At 41.0% G+C, this 15,166-nt stretch overlaps 1 protein-coding gene across 1 annotated transcript; it reads left to right on the top strand.

The window, feature by feature from the left end:
* The first annotated feature begins 144 nt into the window (after positions 1-144).
* On the top strand, positions 145-9,746 carry LOC137268579 (F-box/LRR-repeat protein 4-like). Its single transcript, XM_067803154.1, has 5 exons — positions 145-469; positions 6,971-7,025; positions 7,654-7,771; positions 8,678-8,851; positions 9,539-9,746. Exons 1-5 carry the CDS (start codon positions 145-147, stop codon positions 9,662-9,664), a joined length of 798 nt encoding a protein of 265 aa, XP_067659255.1. The 3' UTR covers positions 9,665-9,746.
* The last annotated feature ends 5,420 nt before the right edge of the window (positions 9,747-15,166 follow it).

The raw sequence follows: 15,166 nt of genomic DNA on the forward strand, positions 1-15,166 counted from the left end.
CCCGACTTGAAAATCAATACAAACAACTGGCAGATCGATGCAAACAAAGATACGTGTCCCATCTCAGTAAACGAGGTGCTGTTGAATCGAACAGTACCTGATTACGTTATATTGTTTTAATATATTCGGAATTCATATTCCGAAATGGATATGTGTATGTGCAGGTCAGTACTCGTGTTGTTGATGTCGGTGTTGGTACGTGGGTCTAGCCACACCTGTCTAGAGGAACTCAACTGGGTTCCTTCTTCGTCTTACAGTAACAAGAAGTTTGACGGAACAGCGAAAGTCTCCAAAACAATCAAGAGTACTTTGGAGTGTATTTCCTTCTGCATATTCAGCGGAAACAAAGTTTCTGTCATTTACGACAAAACTGACCAGTGGTGTACTTGCCACAATTTGCCGCTGTCGTCGTTGACGCTAGCTAACGCACAGGACGCTGTGGCATTTGGGGAGACCAGTCTACCTGCAGGTAACCCAGTATACACCTGTATGTATGTGCGTCGTTGGCTATGTGAGTCCGGTTTTGTGTATGCGTGTGAGAGAGAAAGTGTATAGAGTTAGTGGAAAAGTTGGAGAGTATTTCAGTACAGGGATTGACTCCCTTGGACATCGTTCAAGAAAATTCAATTCACAGGCGCACAGGGATATTATCTGACACCAACAGTTGTCCCATTCTTACAACCATAAGCACGAAGATCAGCAAGAAAAATACTTTCTTGATTCGCATTAACGTCGATAGCAAGTCGTGGTCAGCTCCATCCCCTGACTTTACTCACATCCATCATTTTGGGGATCCCCAATTACATCATCCGCCGGCTTACTTTATGTGTGAAACAACGGGTAAATGTTGGCATAGAAAATATTCAATTCATCCAAGTTTACAGAAAATATATCTAAGATCCAAGAGATGATTTAAAGAACATTAATTATTAATACTGGTTTAAACGGTTGGTATCCCTTACACTATATCATATGAACTTAAGGAACATAAATTTCAGTTAACTCATTAAGGCCGAGAGTCGCGTATGTGCGGCAAAATAATAATAACTTCTCACAGCGAGAGCCGCTTAAGGGCGGTAATAAAAAGCATCTCTTATTCAACGATAGCCGCACATGTTCGTCAGTAGAAAGCACCTCTCATTCAGCGAGAGACTCACATGTGCGTTTTACGTTTTAAATTCGTACCGTACCAATTATTTCAATCAGTTTTGTAGTACTGATCAAAGATTAGATTTTCTTACGAGAGAGGTTACCTTTTGTGTTAATCAGAAATAATATTAAAGTATTTTGATAACAATTGCTAGCAATGTCATAATCGTAAGATTTCAATCCGTTGTTTAGTTAACGGAGACGTCCATCCCATCTTGTCCCGCGCTTCTAAGTGTAGGGTTTTACTCCCTACTGATAAGAAAAAAAACCCGACAGGCACGGTTCTGTATCGCATTGACGCAACTAAATTCCCACGTGCCCCATATGGCACTGCCGTAAGAAAGCATTGGTTGAACTAGGTTATCATACAGAATTTTATAAACATTAAAAGCAAATCCACCCGCAACTTTCAATTCACAAATGATAATTCTTAGGGTTCGGCTGGCCAGACTTAGCCAGCTGAGATGCAGTAAACTGTATGTCTAAATTTTCATGAAAACATAATCCGAGGTACTTATTACTTATAGGCATGGCAATAATCTAAAGGTTTAGAGTGAATTTAACATCCGAGCGTTGCACACTTGCAGGTCTAAGATGAACAGCCTTTGCCTTAATGGTGTTAACCGAAAGACGCCACCGCAAGCACCAGTCTGAGACACTGTCTAGTGGTCGCTGGAGGCTGACTTGGTCTGGAGCTATGAAAGCGATGTCATCTGCGTATAGCAAACAGCTTAACATGTCATCATCTATCTTTACGCCGCATCGGGTGTCGTTATTTTCCTCTACTGCATCATTGATATAAACTGAGAACATTGTCGGTGATAACATGCACCCCCGACGGACACCTGAGTTGATAGCGAATCACCAGTAAAGCAGTTGTTTATCCTAACTCTCGACCAGGTACTGTTATATATTAACTGCACTGTACGCGCTAATTTGCCTTGGAAACATTGTCAGGTTTCCGGATGGGCGAGATGTAAGTACCGCGCCACACATTGGGGCAAACACCATGATTAAAACAATATGAAAACAGTTGATACAATATGTCAGTACAAGCTCTGTTCTTGAGGGCTTCAGCTGGGACACAATCTGGCCTTACCACATTTAGCACGTGCTACAGCACGTTCGACCTCGGCTCGAGTGATGGGTGAATGTAAGTCACTAGTGTTTTCATCCGGGTAGTCCACTACAGCAGTATTCGCCAAGTCGCCCTGTATCTGAGTCCGGTGACCATCATCACAAACGTGCGGGGCACAATCCTCGAATAGTGATCTGTAGTCCTCTAAAACTGAAACTTTATCCGAATACACTCCCCCATCCCGCATAATTCGCCATGGGATGCCATCTGACCGATTGTTAGCAAGTCCAATTTTACCAATTTTTTTTTCAAAATGGTCTAGAGTCACTGTAATTATGCTCGTCCAACAACCGTTGTTGTTGCTTCCCTTTTGTTATGGTAGACTGAACATAAACGTCGTTTCTGTTTTCTAAGGGTAGTTAGTTAGTTTTACCATTTTTTACCATTTCTACCACTGGCAGATGATTAACCTTCAAGGTGTTTCATTTGTTTTCATAATACATTTGTAATGAAGTAAAATGACTTCACTTTCGTTAATTTGGCTATAATTAAACTCTCAACTGCGCATATGTGCTGCGCGGCAGAGGTCACGAACCAGTCATGAATTTTGGGATATCATCCGGGTACTCATTGGAGAAAAACAATAACAAAAGCAACAACCAGTCCACGGAAATTGCTCCGCATCAGTGCCCCTTTAATTATATATGCATAGTTGAAGGAATGCTAGCAACACGGACAAAAAGTCATTGCGTCATTCCGTTAAAAGCATAGTTTATTTATTAAAACCCAATCTCGCAGATGCCAATCTTTATTGCATTCTCGAAACAAAGACTATGTTTTGGACGTTGCAAAATAGGTTCAAGGTATCTTTTGTCCACATTGTTACACAGTTCGGAAAAAGGACAGACAGAACTTTCATCAGAAAACAAAACATTATTCCAGTGTTAATTTTCGTGTGCCCTCCGACAGTTTAACGTCTTTCTTTGTGTGCATCTTCTATCAATGATGCGGGAGTTTCGCGCTTTTTCAAGCAGTTGAATCTTTGTAATTCTCGTCTAAGGGTTTCATAACATACACGAGGACTTCCTCTAATAATCATCTCATTTCTGATATCCTCAACGCTTTTCAACAGTTACTCGGACATTTCCCTCTAAAAAAGTTCTACATACAACATCCACAAGGTAGGCTTATACATTAGTTCCTTGTGGCTCGGAATTTTTCACACAGCAAATCAACGGATTTCAAATCCTTTGTACGTATTTACAAGTTGGAGCTCATATTTTATGATGTAAGTCAATCTAACATTTAATGATTATTGACATCAAATACTCTCGGATTCCCTAACAGGAGGCTTAACCTAACTACCCTTAGAAAACAGAAACGACGTTTATGTTCAGACTACCATAACAAAAGGGAAGTCTCGAGAAAGCAGACGTATTCCTTGAGGACGCTTATGTTCATTGTCTTTAATGGGTTGTCGATTTCTGACTGACTGCTTCTTTTCAAGATCGCTTACTTGATTGACAACATGTCCCCTAAGCTTAACTTCGGAGATGTGAAGTGCGCTTACACTTTACATGTAGACAGATATCACTTGAAAGTGCTTGCAGACCGTATCGAACCAGTTGAACTATAAAGGACTGTGTTTGTTCATGTAAAACGGAACAACTGAAACCCCCATGGCATTCAGTATCTGTAAATTAAACTTATCCCTAAAAACCGCCCACTTGATCCCACGTTCGTTTTTGTTACGAAGTGGCTGACTAAGTTGAAGAGATGATGGGCTAGTCAAGAGAATAGTCAGACATACGCTGATAGTCTCAGTTTGATTTCAGTGAGAATTTACTTTCTTTTAAAGCCGACACTGCTGATTTACTGAAATACTTGAATGTGCAACTCAACCCACAGTACATCTTGGCAAGCACTATGCAAACGACGATGGGACCATTTCTGCTTCCAGGGACTGTGAATGGTTCAAAGAGGAAGTCTTCACTGTTGCTTCACCCGGAGAGTGTACCTACAGACACATGTATACGTTATGAATATGCATGACTCTGAAATCATTGAAAATGTCAGATTTTGCAGATTTGGCAGATCCACCGCCAAGATGAAGTTATAATATGAGTGATAATGAGCAAGTTTTGCCGCTGTGGACCTTTATGCCCAACAGGAAGAAGCATTTTGCGACACAGTCACGCTGTGGCTCAACAATCCCTCGCATAAACGGTCGCCATGATATGATATTCTTCTCTTAATTCCCCGGCGGCACTGATCTTCTTGCAGGTTGTTCAGAAACATCATGCTTCCTTTGCACAACCTACACCTACTGTGTGGACCTTCGCGTCTATGAACAGATTTCTCCTGGTTATCACCACTGCGTTTCCTTCTGTCGGACCTTTCTACAAGACGAAGATGACAAGACGTAATCTAACTCAAGCTGTTAAGTTCTACAAAGCCCAGTTCCTTCGCACACTCACTGACGAATAGTAGATTCAATATTGTTTATAAAATCTTCAAAATAACCACAATATCATTTCCTAAAAAACACATACAGCTCGAAGACCACACCTTTAAGATCCGATGTTGACCAACAAGCTGCAAGGAGAGCACATATATGTGTATCAATCGTGATAGCTACTTGTGTTGAACAACAGCGTCATAAAAACAACATGTGTTTATGGATATCATCAGTCAGGATTCACTGTCAGTTGTCTATCATTATGTTGTAACAAAGATCGAATCACACTGTCCTACTGGGTAACCGTCACCTAGAAATATTTTCCAGTTAATGCATTTGAAAACCCACCCCACACACAAAAAAAAAAAAAAAAAATCACCAAAGCAACACTGACATACAGGTACAAATATAGTGGCAAACAAGCAACACACACTGCTACACAGAAAAGGATTCACCGCTATGTTATTCTATTACCTTTTCGTCGAAGATTGAATCACATTGACGTTACCACCAACTTCGATTCTGGCTTGGAAATGTTTTCTAATTAAGGCATATGTACGAGAAAGTGAGAAGGCAATATTGATGTGGAGATGCAATGATACACGTGGACAATGTACCCCGACATACACGGGAAAGTATACAAGAACCATTTTTTATGGTGGCGAAACATTTTGAAGCAGAAAAGAAAAAGGCATTCTCCTGCGAGGTAAGGTATCATGGCTTGACTTAAAATGTAACGTCAACTCGGCAATATTTTGGACCTTCAGACTAGCAGCAGGTACATAAACCGAAAAAGATGGAGCAGAAATGAAATAAACGTTTTTGTCCCAGCCATCTGTCATTAGCCTGGCTGTCGTACATTGAAAGTCTGTAGTTACTTCCACTGACAAGGTTGTCTCTATATTAGTTGTTTGATCCATGAACCCAATGAATCACTGACATATACAAAATGGCACAAATAAGACCAGGACAAAAAGGAGGGAGCGGTCAAAATATTCACCAGTAGTGCTGTCTAAGTAAATTTAGTCACTGTGTCATTTTTCAAATGCGAGACAGCCGAATGGATTTAACCAATCACACAATAGCTCATGTATAAGACAGACAGATAGATAGATAGATAGATAGATAGGATATTTATATAGCGCACATATCCACGAACTAGTGCATGCTCAAGGCGTTGGTATTTTCCCCTCGATCACTGGATGTCAATCAAAACAGCACATCGTATTTCAATCTCAACTGCCTGGGGAGTATACAACTCTTGCTGCCACCTGGCGCACCGAGTTTATTGTGGCTCTCATCCTAACGAGGTACCCAATTGACAGCTGGGTGGACTGGACTATTAGCTTACTTTGTTTAATTGCCCGGTCACCGACTTTGATCTATTTACAAATGAAAATCCGCATAGAATTCGAACATAGCTATTTGACCTGCAGTATATACACATTAAGGTTTCTGTTGACATGGTTACAATTAGTCAATATTTCTGCAGGTTGACATCCCGGAATATTGCCAAAACGCTGTTTTAAGTAGATGTTTACTTCCTGTCATGGCGTGTTCCATGTGCAGCGACCGTACAGAAAATATCATTCGGAATCGTTCGGGTACAAACCTTTTCCATGCGAAAATTCAAAAGGTGTGTGCGAATGTCAACTTTCGCGATTTGGTGAGCTGCGTTCTGATTGGTCAGTCTCAAAGGTTACCTGACGCGACCTCCTACTATAGTTTGTTAGACTAACACTGAGGCAAAGTTTACTTAGACCGTCAGTAGTTTCGACTTCAGTGATGACTCTAAACCCGGAAGACACGTCCATTCCTATTTTGTACTGGATTCTAAAACTCTAAAACATAAAAGATAAAGATCGGTACAATGAGAGGGATACTGATATCTACATTGTGTGCAACCATCTCCAAAAGATCAACCATCATGCTTAATACTAACATATAAGGACTTTCATATCTTCACAGAGAGTTTTGAGATAAGTTCTATCAATACCATGAGGATTATGAAAACCACAAAGAATTTCTGGTGTCTCTACAATGTTCGAAAAGGACCAAATTCGATTCTGTAGAGACATTTGGCGTTTCTGAACAATCCACTTGTACAATCCCATGATGGTGATTAAAAGCTGGATCTCTTGATCCATGGGACACGTTTGTAAACCTGATGAGGATAGGTCCATTCACAAATATCTCTCCAGAGGTTCAGAAAAGCATTGTAATGCTCTTTGATTTCGTCTCAACAATACGTGTTGAAACATATTGATAGCGAGGTATTGTTTCAGATGCTGTCGACACCTGGATATCTACTATCATCAGGGAATCATCACACTTCAGCTCGTACGTACATTTTCACCTTCATCTTTTGTTGTGATTCCACCTTCGTGGTGTGGTGAATATAGTGTCTGTCTGTCCTTTTGATGGCTGTCCTCCGGCCTGTTGTCATCATGACACATTGAGATGATAAAATAATTGCTGGTTGGCTTTGAGTTGGGTATTCCTCGATTTTCTGTTTGAGCAACAACCACGGCCATTGCCATGCTTAACCCAGAATCATACAATACCTGAAGCTGAGTACATGTCTTAACCAGGGCCTGAAGTGGTGCCTGTCCATGAAAATGATTTTTTTATGGTCCGTGTCCATGGCAACAAGTTTGATTCTGACTGTGTTCTGTTGTGTTTGTTATGACTATATCTCAAAGGAGAAGGTATTCTTTCATGAAACAAAAAGACCAGGACTGCTTTTTTGCACTGTGGAATTTGTATTGTTTCCTTTGTCTTTGATATAGGTGAGCATTAAGATACGAATCTCTAATCCATGTTAATATTTTGATAGTTGAGTAACTATATTTGCCAGAATTTCTTTCACTAAGTTGTATTTGTAAGATCAGTTGTTCAGTTTCTTGTTATTGATCACTTGTTCATAGTAATATCCAGCTTGAGATATGTACACAGTTGGTTGTTGCAGATGGGTCAGTAGTTATCCGGCGACGAAGATGAAAGGTCCCCCAGACTTCTATCCCTCCTACGGTAACACTCAAAACGCCTGGTGTCCGGGCGATCGTGACTCCAACCAGTACGTTGAGGTAAGCCTTACTGTCAGCACAGTATAGATCCATTCCGTCATGGCGGATTTCCTGTGACGTCACTTCCTGCATAGGCCCTGACTATATGGGACCAGAAGTTCTCTCGGAGAAGTTTGTGTCATATGAATCGGTGTCAAACGTGAGCAAATTTGACCGTGAAATTGCCTCTGAGTTGAAAAAGAATTCAAATAAATTAACTGGATCGTATTGTTTCCTACTCATGTATCACTGCTATCCAGCAAGGAGCGTCACGTCAATTTCGTCGAAGCTCGAAGGAATGCAAATATGTGCATCAGCATGAGAAGATTCAGCACAAACATTTATACACAGCGAAACGGATTTCCCGTACCTTACGCAATTTACAGTTAAAACTACCAATTCATTTTGGTCGAGGCGACTCCTTTATGTCTATCTGGACTCCACTTTGTAGAAATCTTAAAATGTCACGAACTGATTACAAAATAACAGGGAATGCAACATGTGACCCTGATATTACATGAAACCTCCTTTACCACTAAGCTGTTCACAGACTTAGTTTAAAAAGATTATTGGTACTTACCGGTCACATCAGCTTCAGTAGAAAGCTCCACTTTGTAGAAATCTTAAAATGTCACGAACTGATTACAAAATAACAGGGAATGCAACATGTGACCCTGATATTACATGAAACCTCCTTTACCACTAAGCTGTTCACAGACTTAGTTTAAAAAGATTATTGGTACTTAACGGTCACATCAGCTTCAGTACAACGTACCTGAAGTACAATCAATGTAGTCATTTAAGAAAATGCAAAAAAAAAAAAAAAAAAAAATAAATATAAAAAATTAGACACCTATTTTGTGAACCTCTCTTGACCTAACCTTAACTTGTTGACTAACTCCCAATTAAACACTGTTTATTCCCCAGCTTGGCATACCTGAGGCTATTTACATCGCAGAGATCCACATCTATGAGGTGTTCTGGGCTGGTGGCGTGGAGTCGGTGTCAATACGGGACTCGAACTCCAAATGGATTGTGGTTTGGAGCACAACCACTTTTTTGAAGCTTGAAAAGAGCCGGATTTTCATACCTGCATTCATAGTAAATCTTACACTTTTTTCTGAAATAGCCCAAGCAGCATTTTGTATGAAACTATTTTTATTTGAGTTTAGGTCCATATTTTACGATGTGCAAATCGGCAACATGTATCGTTCATGTTTTATACATCTTAACTGGGTTAGAATATTGATCTTCAGTAGCTCATGTTTGTCGTAAGAGGCGACTAACTAGATCGGGTGGTCAGGCTCGCTGACTTGGTTGACACATGTCATTGTGTCCCAACTGCGTAAATCGATGCTCATGTTGTTGATCACTGGATCCTCTGGTCCAGACTCGATTATTTACAGACCGCCGCCATATAAATAGAATATTGCAGAGTGTGGCGTAAAACTAAACTGAGTCACACATCCATACATCCTTAGTATGCTTCATGTTACCACATGGTAGTGGGAGACCTTGCCAATTCGGAACTGCATGTGAGCTCATCCAGTTGTTCCCTATTCAAAGATGCAATCATCATGGCCTGGAACGTAATATTTGCACCGATTCTAGTTTCTACAACACCTGGCCCTCTATGAATTGAATATTAGTGACATACTTGTACCACCAGTGAATGGTTTCGCGTCTATTCGACTGGCGTCTAAGTGGTGTCAACTTGTGACGCTATCATACTAGCGAGAGGGTATGTGTAACTTCTCATGAATCGATTTTTCATCTGTTTTCCTTCAGCCTCCCGATTTCAAAAGTAACGCCATCAGGATTGACCTTGGTCTTGGTGCTACTGGGGAATGGTCCGAGTTCGACGCTGTGAGAGTTGTTGGGAGTAGGACTCGCAGACGCATAAACCTGGTGTAGCTCGTAGATCTATTGTGAAAGAAATCGTGTCATGTGCACGTGGACAAAAACTGACCACAACAGCTCGCCTTCATTTGTATGGCTACCCTCAGTAGGAAATACCCTCCAGGTGTCACTTAGTGTCTGTCGTAGTTTCTGTACACTAATAAGAAAATACAAGTCAGAAATGGCCAATCGTCACTAACGCTCTTGAAGGTTTGATATTAATGTATGCAGATATACAGCTAATTGTCTTTACAACTACGTGACTTGGAGATTCACTTACACTCTATATCAGAGCAGTTAGGCTTGTGCGTGTAATACAGCCTCGTTGATATTATTATCGTACCTTGATATTGTACATCGTGACACCCAACATGCCATGTCACAGTGATGTTGTACATCGTGACGCCCTACATACCATGTCACTGTGATGTTGTACATCGTGACACCCTACATTCCATGTCACAGTGATGTTGTATATCGTGACGCCCTACATACCATGTCACAGTGATGTTGTATATCGTGACGCTCTACATTCCATGTCACAGTGATGTTGTACATCGTGACGCCCTACATACCATGTCACAGTGATGTTGTACATCGTGACGCCCTACATACCATGTCACTGTGATGTTGTATATCGTGACGCCCTACATACCATGTCACTGTGATGTTGTATATCGTGACGCCCTACACTCCATGTCACAGTGATGTTGTATATCGTGACGCCCTACATTCCATGTCACTGTGATGTTGTATATCGTGACGCCCTACATTCCATGTCACAGTGATGTTGTATATCGTGACACTCTACATTCCATGTCACTGTGATGTTGTACATCGTGACGCCCTACATACCATGTCACTGTGATGTTGTATATCGTGACACCCTACATACCATGTCACTGTGATGTTGTATATCGTGACGCCCTACATTCCATGTCACTGTGATGTTGTATATCGTGACGCCCTACATTCCATGTCACTGTGATGTTGTATATCGTGACACCCTACATACCATGTCACTGTGATGTTGTATATCGTGACGCCCTACATACCATGTCACTGTGATGTTGTATATCGTGACACCCTACATTCCATGTCACAGTGATGTTGTATATCGTGACGCCCTACTTTCCATGTCACAGTGATGTTGTATATCGTGACGCCCTACTTTCCATGTCACAGTGATGTTGTACATCGTGACACTCTACATTCCATGTCACAGTGATGTTGTATATCGTGACGCCCTACATTCCATGTCACAGTGATGTTGTATATCGTGACACTCTACATTCCATATCACAGTGATGTTGTATATCGTCACGCCCTACATTCCATGTCACAGTGATGTTGTATATCGTGACACTCTACATTCCATGTCACAGTGATGTTGTATATCGTGACGCCCTACATTCCATGTCACAGTGATGTTGTATATCGTGACACCCTACATTCCATGTCACAGTGATGTTGTACATCGTGACACTCTACATTCCATGTCACAGTGATGTTGTATATCGTGACACCCTACATTCCATGTCACAGTGATGTTGTATATCGTGACGCCCTACATACCATGTCACAGTGATGTTGTATATCGTGACGCCCTACATTCCATGTCACAGTGATGTTGTATATCGTGACGCCCTACATTCCATGTCACAGTGATGTTGTATATCGTGACACCCTACATTCCATGTCACAGTGATGTTGTACATCGTGACACTCTACATTCCATGTCACTGTGATGTTGTATATCGTGACGCCCTACATTCCATGTCACAGTGATGTTGTATATCGTGACGCCCTACATTCCATGTCACAGTGATGTTGTATATCGTGACGCCCTACATACCATGTCACTGTGATGTTGTATATCGTGACGCCCTACATACCATGTCACTGTGATGTTGTATATCGTGACGCCCTACATTCCATGTCACAGTGATGTTGTATATCGTGACACTCTACATTCCATGTCACTGTGATGTTGTATATCGTGACACTCTACATTCCATGTCACTGTGATGTTGTATATCGTGACACCCTACATACCATGTCACTGTGATGTTGTATATCGTGACACCCTACATTCCATGTCACAGTGATGTTGTATATCGTGACACTCTACATTCCATGTCACTGTGATGTATATCGTGACACCCTACATACCATGTCACTGTGATGTTGTATATCGTGACACCCTACATTCCATGTCACAGTGATGTTGTATATCGTGACACTCTACATTCCATGTCACTGTGATGTTGTATATCGTGACACTCTACATTCCATGTCACAGTGATGTTGTATATCGTGACACCCTACATACCATGTCACTGTGATGTTGTATTTCGTGACACCCTACATTCCATGTCACAGTGATGTTGTATATCGTGACACTCTACATTCCATGTCACAGTGATGTTGTATATCGTGACACTCTACATTCCATGTCACAGTGATGTTGTATATCGTGACACTCTACATTCCATGTCACTGTGATGTTGTATATCGTGACACCCTACATTCCATGTCACAGTGATGTTGTATATCGTGACACACAACATGTCATGTCACAGTGATGTTGTATATCGTGACACCCTACATACCATGTTACAGACATGTTGTATATCGTGACACACAACATGTCATGTCACTGTGATGTTGTACATCGTGGCACCCTACATACCATGTTACAGACATGTTGTATATCGTGACACACAACATGCCATGTCACAGTGATGTTGTATATCGTGACACCCTACATACCATGTCACAGTGATGTTGTACATCGTGACACCCTACATACCATGTCACTGTGATCTTGAGAAATTGCTGGCCATGCTTCGTGAACATTTTCTTTGTTCGGTTTCTTTAGTTATTTTAAGAACCATTTTCCTGTAAAGTGCGAATTTTGATTTATTAGAATGACCAATGAAAAGATTTTACGTGGCAACAGCTTTTGTCTCTGAATTTATACAGAAAAAAGTATCGCAACATTCAGTTATATTTGGTAAAACACCTAGGTTTGTTCATAAGACTGTTGACACTTCTGGCGCACCATATACACGATCAAAAGTTCATTTCGTTGTTCATAATAAAACATGGGGCGGTCCCATATGCTCAAAGATGGCAAGTCTATATTTGATGGATGGCAAGAGCAAGAGGTGTTTGGTGTCAACTGCCGACAATCATCCGACAGGATACACACAAAAATCTGCCGTTAAGGACCGTCAGCGTTCAGGCCAACAACGGTTGAACTCTTCTCAGAATCACAAAAGACGTCATGTCTAGTGGGGTGTTCAACACAGACAGGCTTCACATCGTCGCTTGTTTGCCGGGTATAGAATAAGGTGGCCTGCCAGAAATCCGTCGTTACTCCCAGTATCAGCATCAGTGGCTAGGTGTCATGCTTGACGTCATTGGTTTGTGACGTCTACTACTCGGACGAAAGTAGATCATCGCTTTTGTTCATGACTGATGGTCGAGCTCGTCATTGTCGCCTCAGAAACACTGCATATGAATATCTTCAAAGTCTGAATGGATTATGCGACCATGATCGTTAGCTGGGCTACAAAATATGTTGTTTTGTTATTTTTCCTCTTTGAATAAAATAAAGTGTTTCGGTCTTTTCGCGTTACATTTTTTTTATTCCTTGAGGTCGAGATGTATGTTTGAAAGCATGTATATTTTTATTTTTCTTGCCATGCATTATATTTTCACAGCTGAAATCAATTCAAAGCGCCAGCAGTTAAAACTTAAATACATTCATTCAAAGGAAAAGTTACTTTATTAAGTGTTTTTGTAGTGCCTAAATATAGAAACATCAATGGAGAAAATCCGGTCATTATTAAGAACCACAGAGGTTACATGAAACAGTCTTGAACTATTGTATGTTCGAAAAACTATTTGCAAAGTCGATAAATCGATACTATACATATGACACATTTTTTCGGACTAAATTATAATATGATGTATGTCATTTGATGTAGGTATCATCAATGTAGATGTTCTTAAACGTGTCCAGATACTCACCGTAGATGAATGCTCACCCCCCACTCCTCCAGCACACACACACACACACACACACACACACACACACACACACACACACACACACACACACACACACATACACACAGGGAGAGAGAGAGAGAGACACACACACAGACACACACACAGACACACACACACACAGGGAGAGAGAGAGACACACACACAGACACACACACACACATACACACAGGGAGAGAGACACACACACACACACACAGGGAGAGAGAGAGACACACACACAGACACACACACAGACACACACACAGACACACACAGGGAGAGAGAGAGACACACACACACACACATACATACACACACACAGGGAGAGAGAGAGACACACACACACACACAGGGAGAGAGAGAGACACACACAGACACACACACAGACACACACACACAAAACAACAAAACACAAACACAAACACACATACGCAAACACAAACAAACATAAACACAAACACATACGCAAACACAAACACAAACACAAACACAAACACAAACACAACACACACACACACACACACACTCACACACACAGACATCCCTGCCATCCTCCCTTTAAGGACTAGAAAGCGTACTCTACTGAAAAAGTGTTAACGAAACATTGCACACCACTTACAACATCATGAATTAATATGGAAACCAACAGAAGCAGAACATGTCAGTACGTCCTATGTTGACTCACACGTTCTAATGGCCTCCACAATATGCCTAAGCTCGTTCTTAAAAATGAAAATATCTTAAGGATTCATTATGTTACATTTGTTTCCACTATCTAATTAATCCAAAGAGCTCACAATAAACCTGTGTGTGATCGCTTCACTGACGCTGTGTCATTCAACTGTAACGGTATTCTGGTTGCCCTTTATTCAATAGTGAATTCTGTGTGGCTTGCTAATCTGATATACAGAACAAATAACCAAACTAGGAACGTTATATCTTGCTATTTGTCACGGGTCCATTACGTGACGAAAAAATAGCCCGTGAAATGCACGTGATGAGACTGATACACCATCAACCGCACGTGAGTGTTAACACGTGACTACTTATTTACTGTCGGAAACGATCAAACAATTAGTTACTATTGTTTGGTAAACATACAATGGACAGTTTTCACTGTACCGGCTGCCATGCTCAGCTAGAATAATAGTTAGAATTATCTCCGTTGCTTTCTGTACAATCGCCCATAAATCATGCATAACAGAACATGATCTGCTTTTAGACTAATTAAGATAGCTTTAAGAATGCCTATTATGGTGTTACTTGTATCCAACAAGCATCTCGGGTGACTTATTGAGCAGCATGAACAGGATGAATAATAGAAACATCAGTGTTGCTTGTATATGGAGTTTGTTTGTTCATCTCTCAGGTTTTCTGCATAAATAGATTTCCATTGCCCTATATGACAAAACAGTGCTGTCAAACATATCGGATCAGAACAGGTTACAGGCAATGGCC

The sequence above is a fragment of the Haliotis asinina genome, chromosome 16 (assembly GCF_037392515.1).
Source record: "Haliotis asinina isolate JCU_RB_2024 chromosome 16, JCU_Hal_asi_v2, whole genome shotgun sequence".
Taxonomy (NCBI): Eukaryota; Metazoa; Mollusca; class Gastropoda; order Lepetellida; family Haliotidae; genus Haliotis; species Haliotis asinina.

Excerpts from the sequence above, each read along its gene's own strand:
- LOC137268579 (XM_067803154.1), top strand. The coding sequence starts at position 145 with ATGGATATGTGTATGTGCAGGTCAGTACTCGTGTTGTTGATGTCGGTG. Across the intron at positions 7,772-8,677 it reads ACTCCAACCAGTACGTTGAG|CTTGGCATACCTGAGGCTAT; the intron begins GTAAGCCTTACT and ends TTTATTCCCCAG. Across the intron at positions 8,852-9,538 it reads TTTTCATACCTGCATTCATA|CCTCCCGATTTCAAAAGTAA; the intron begins GTAAATCTTACA and ends GTTTTCCTTCAG.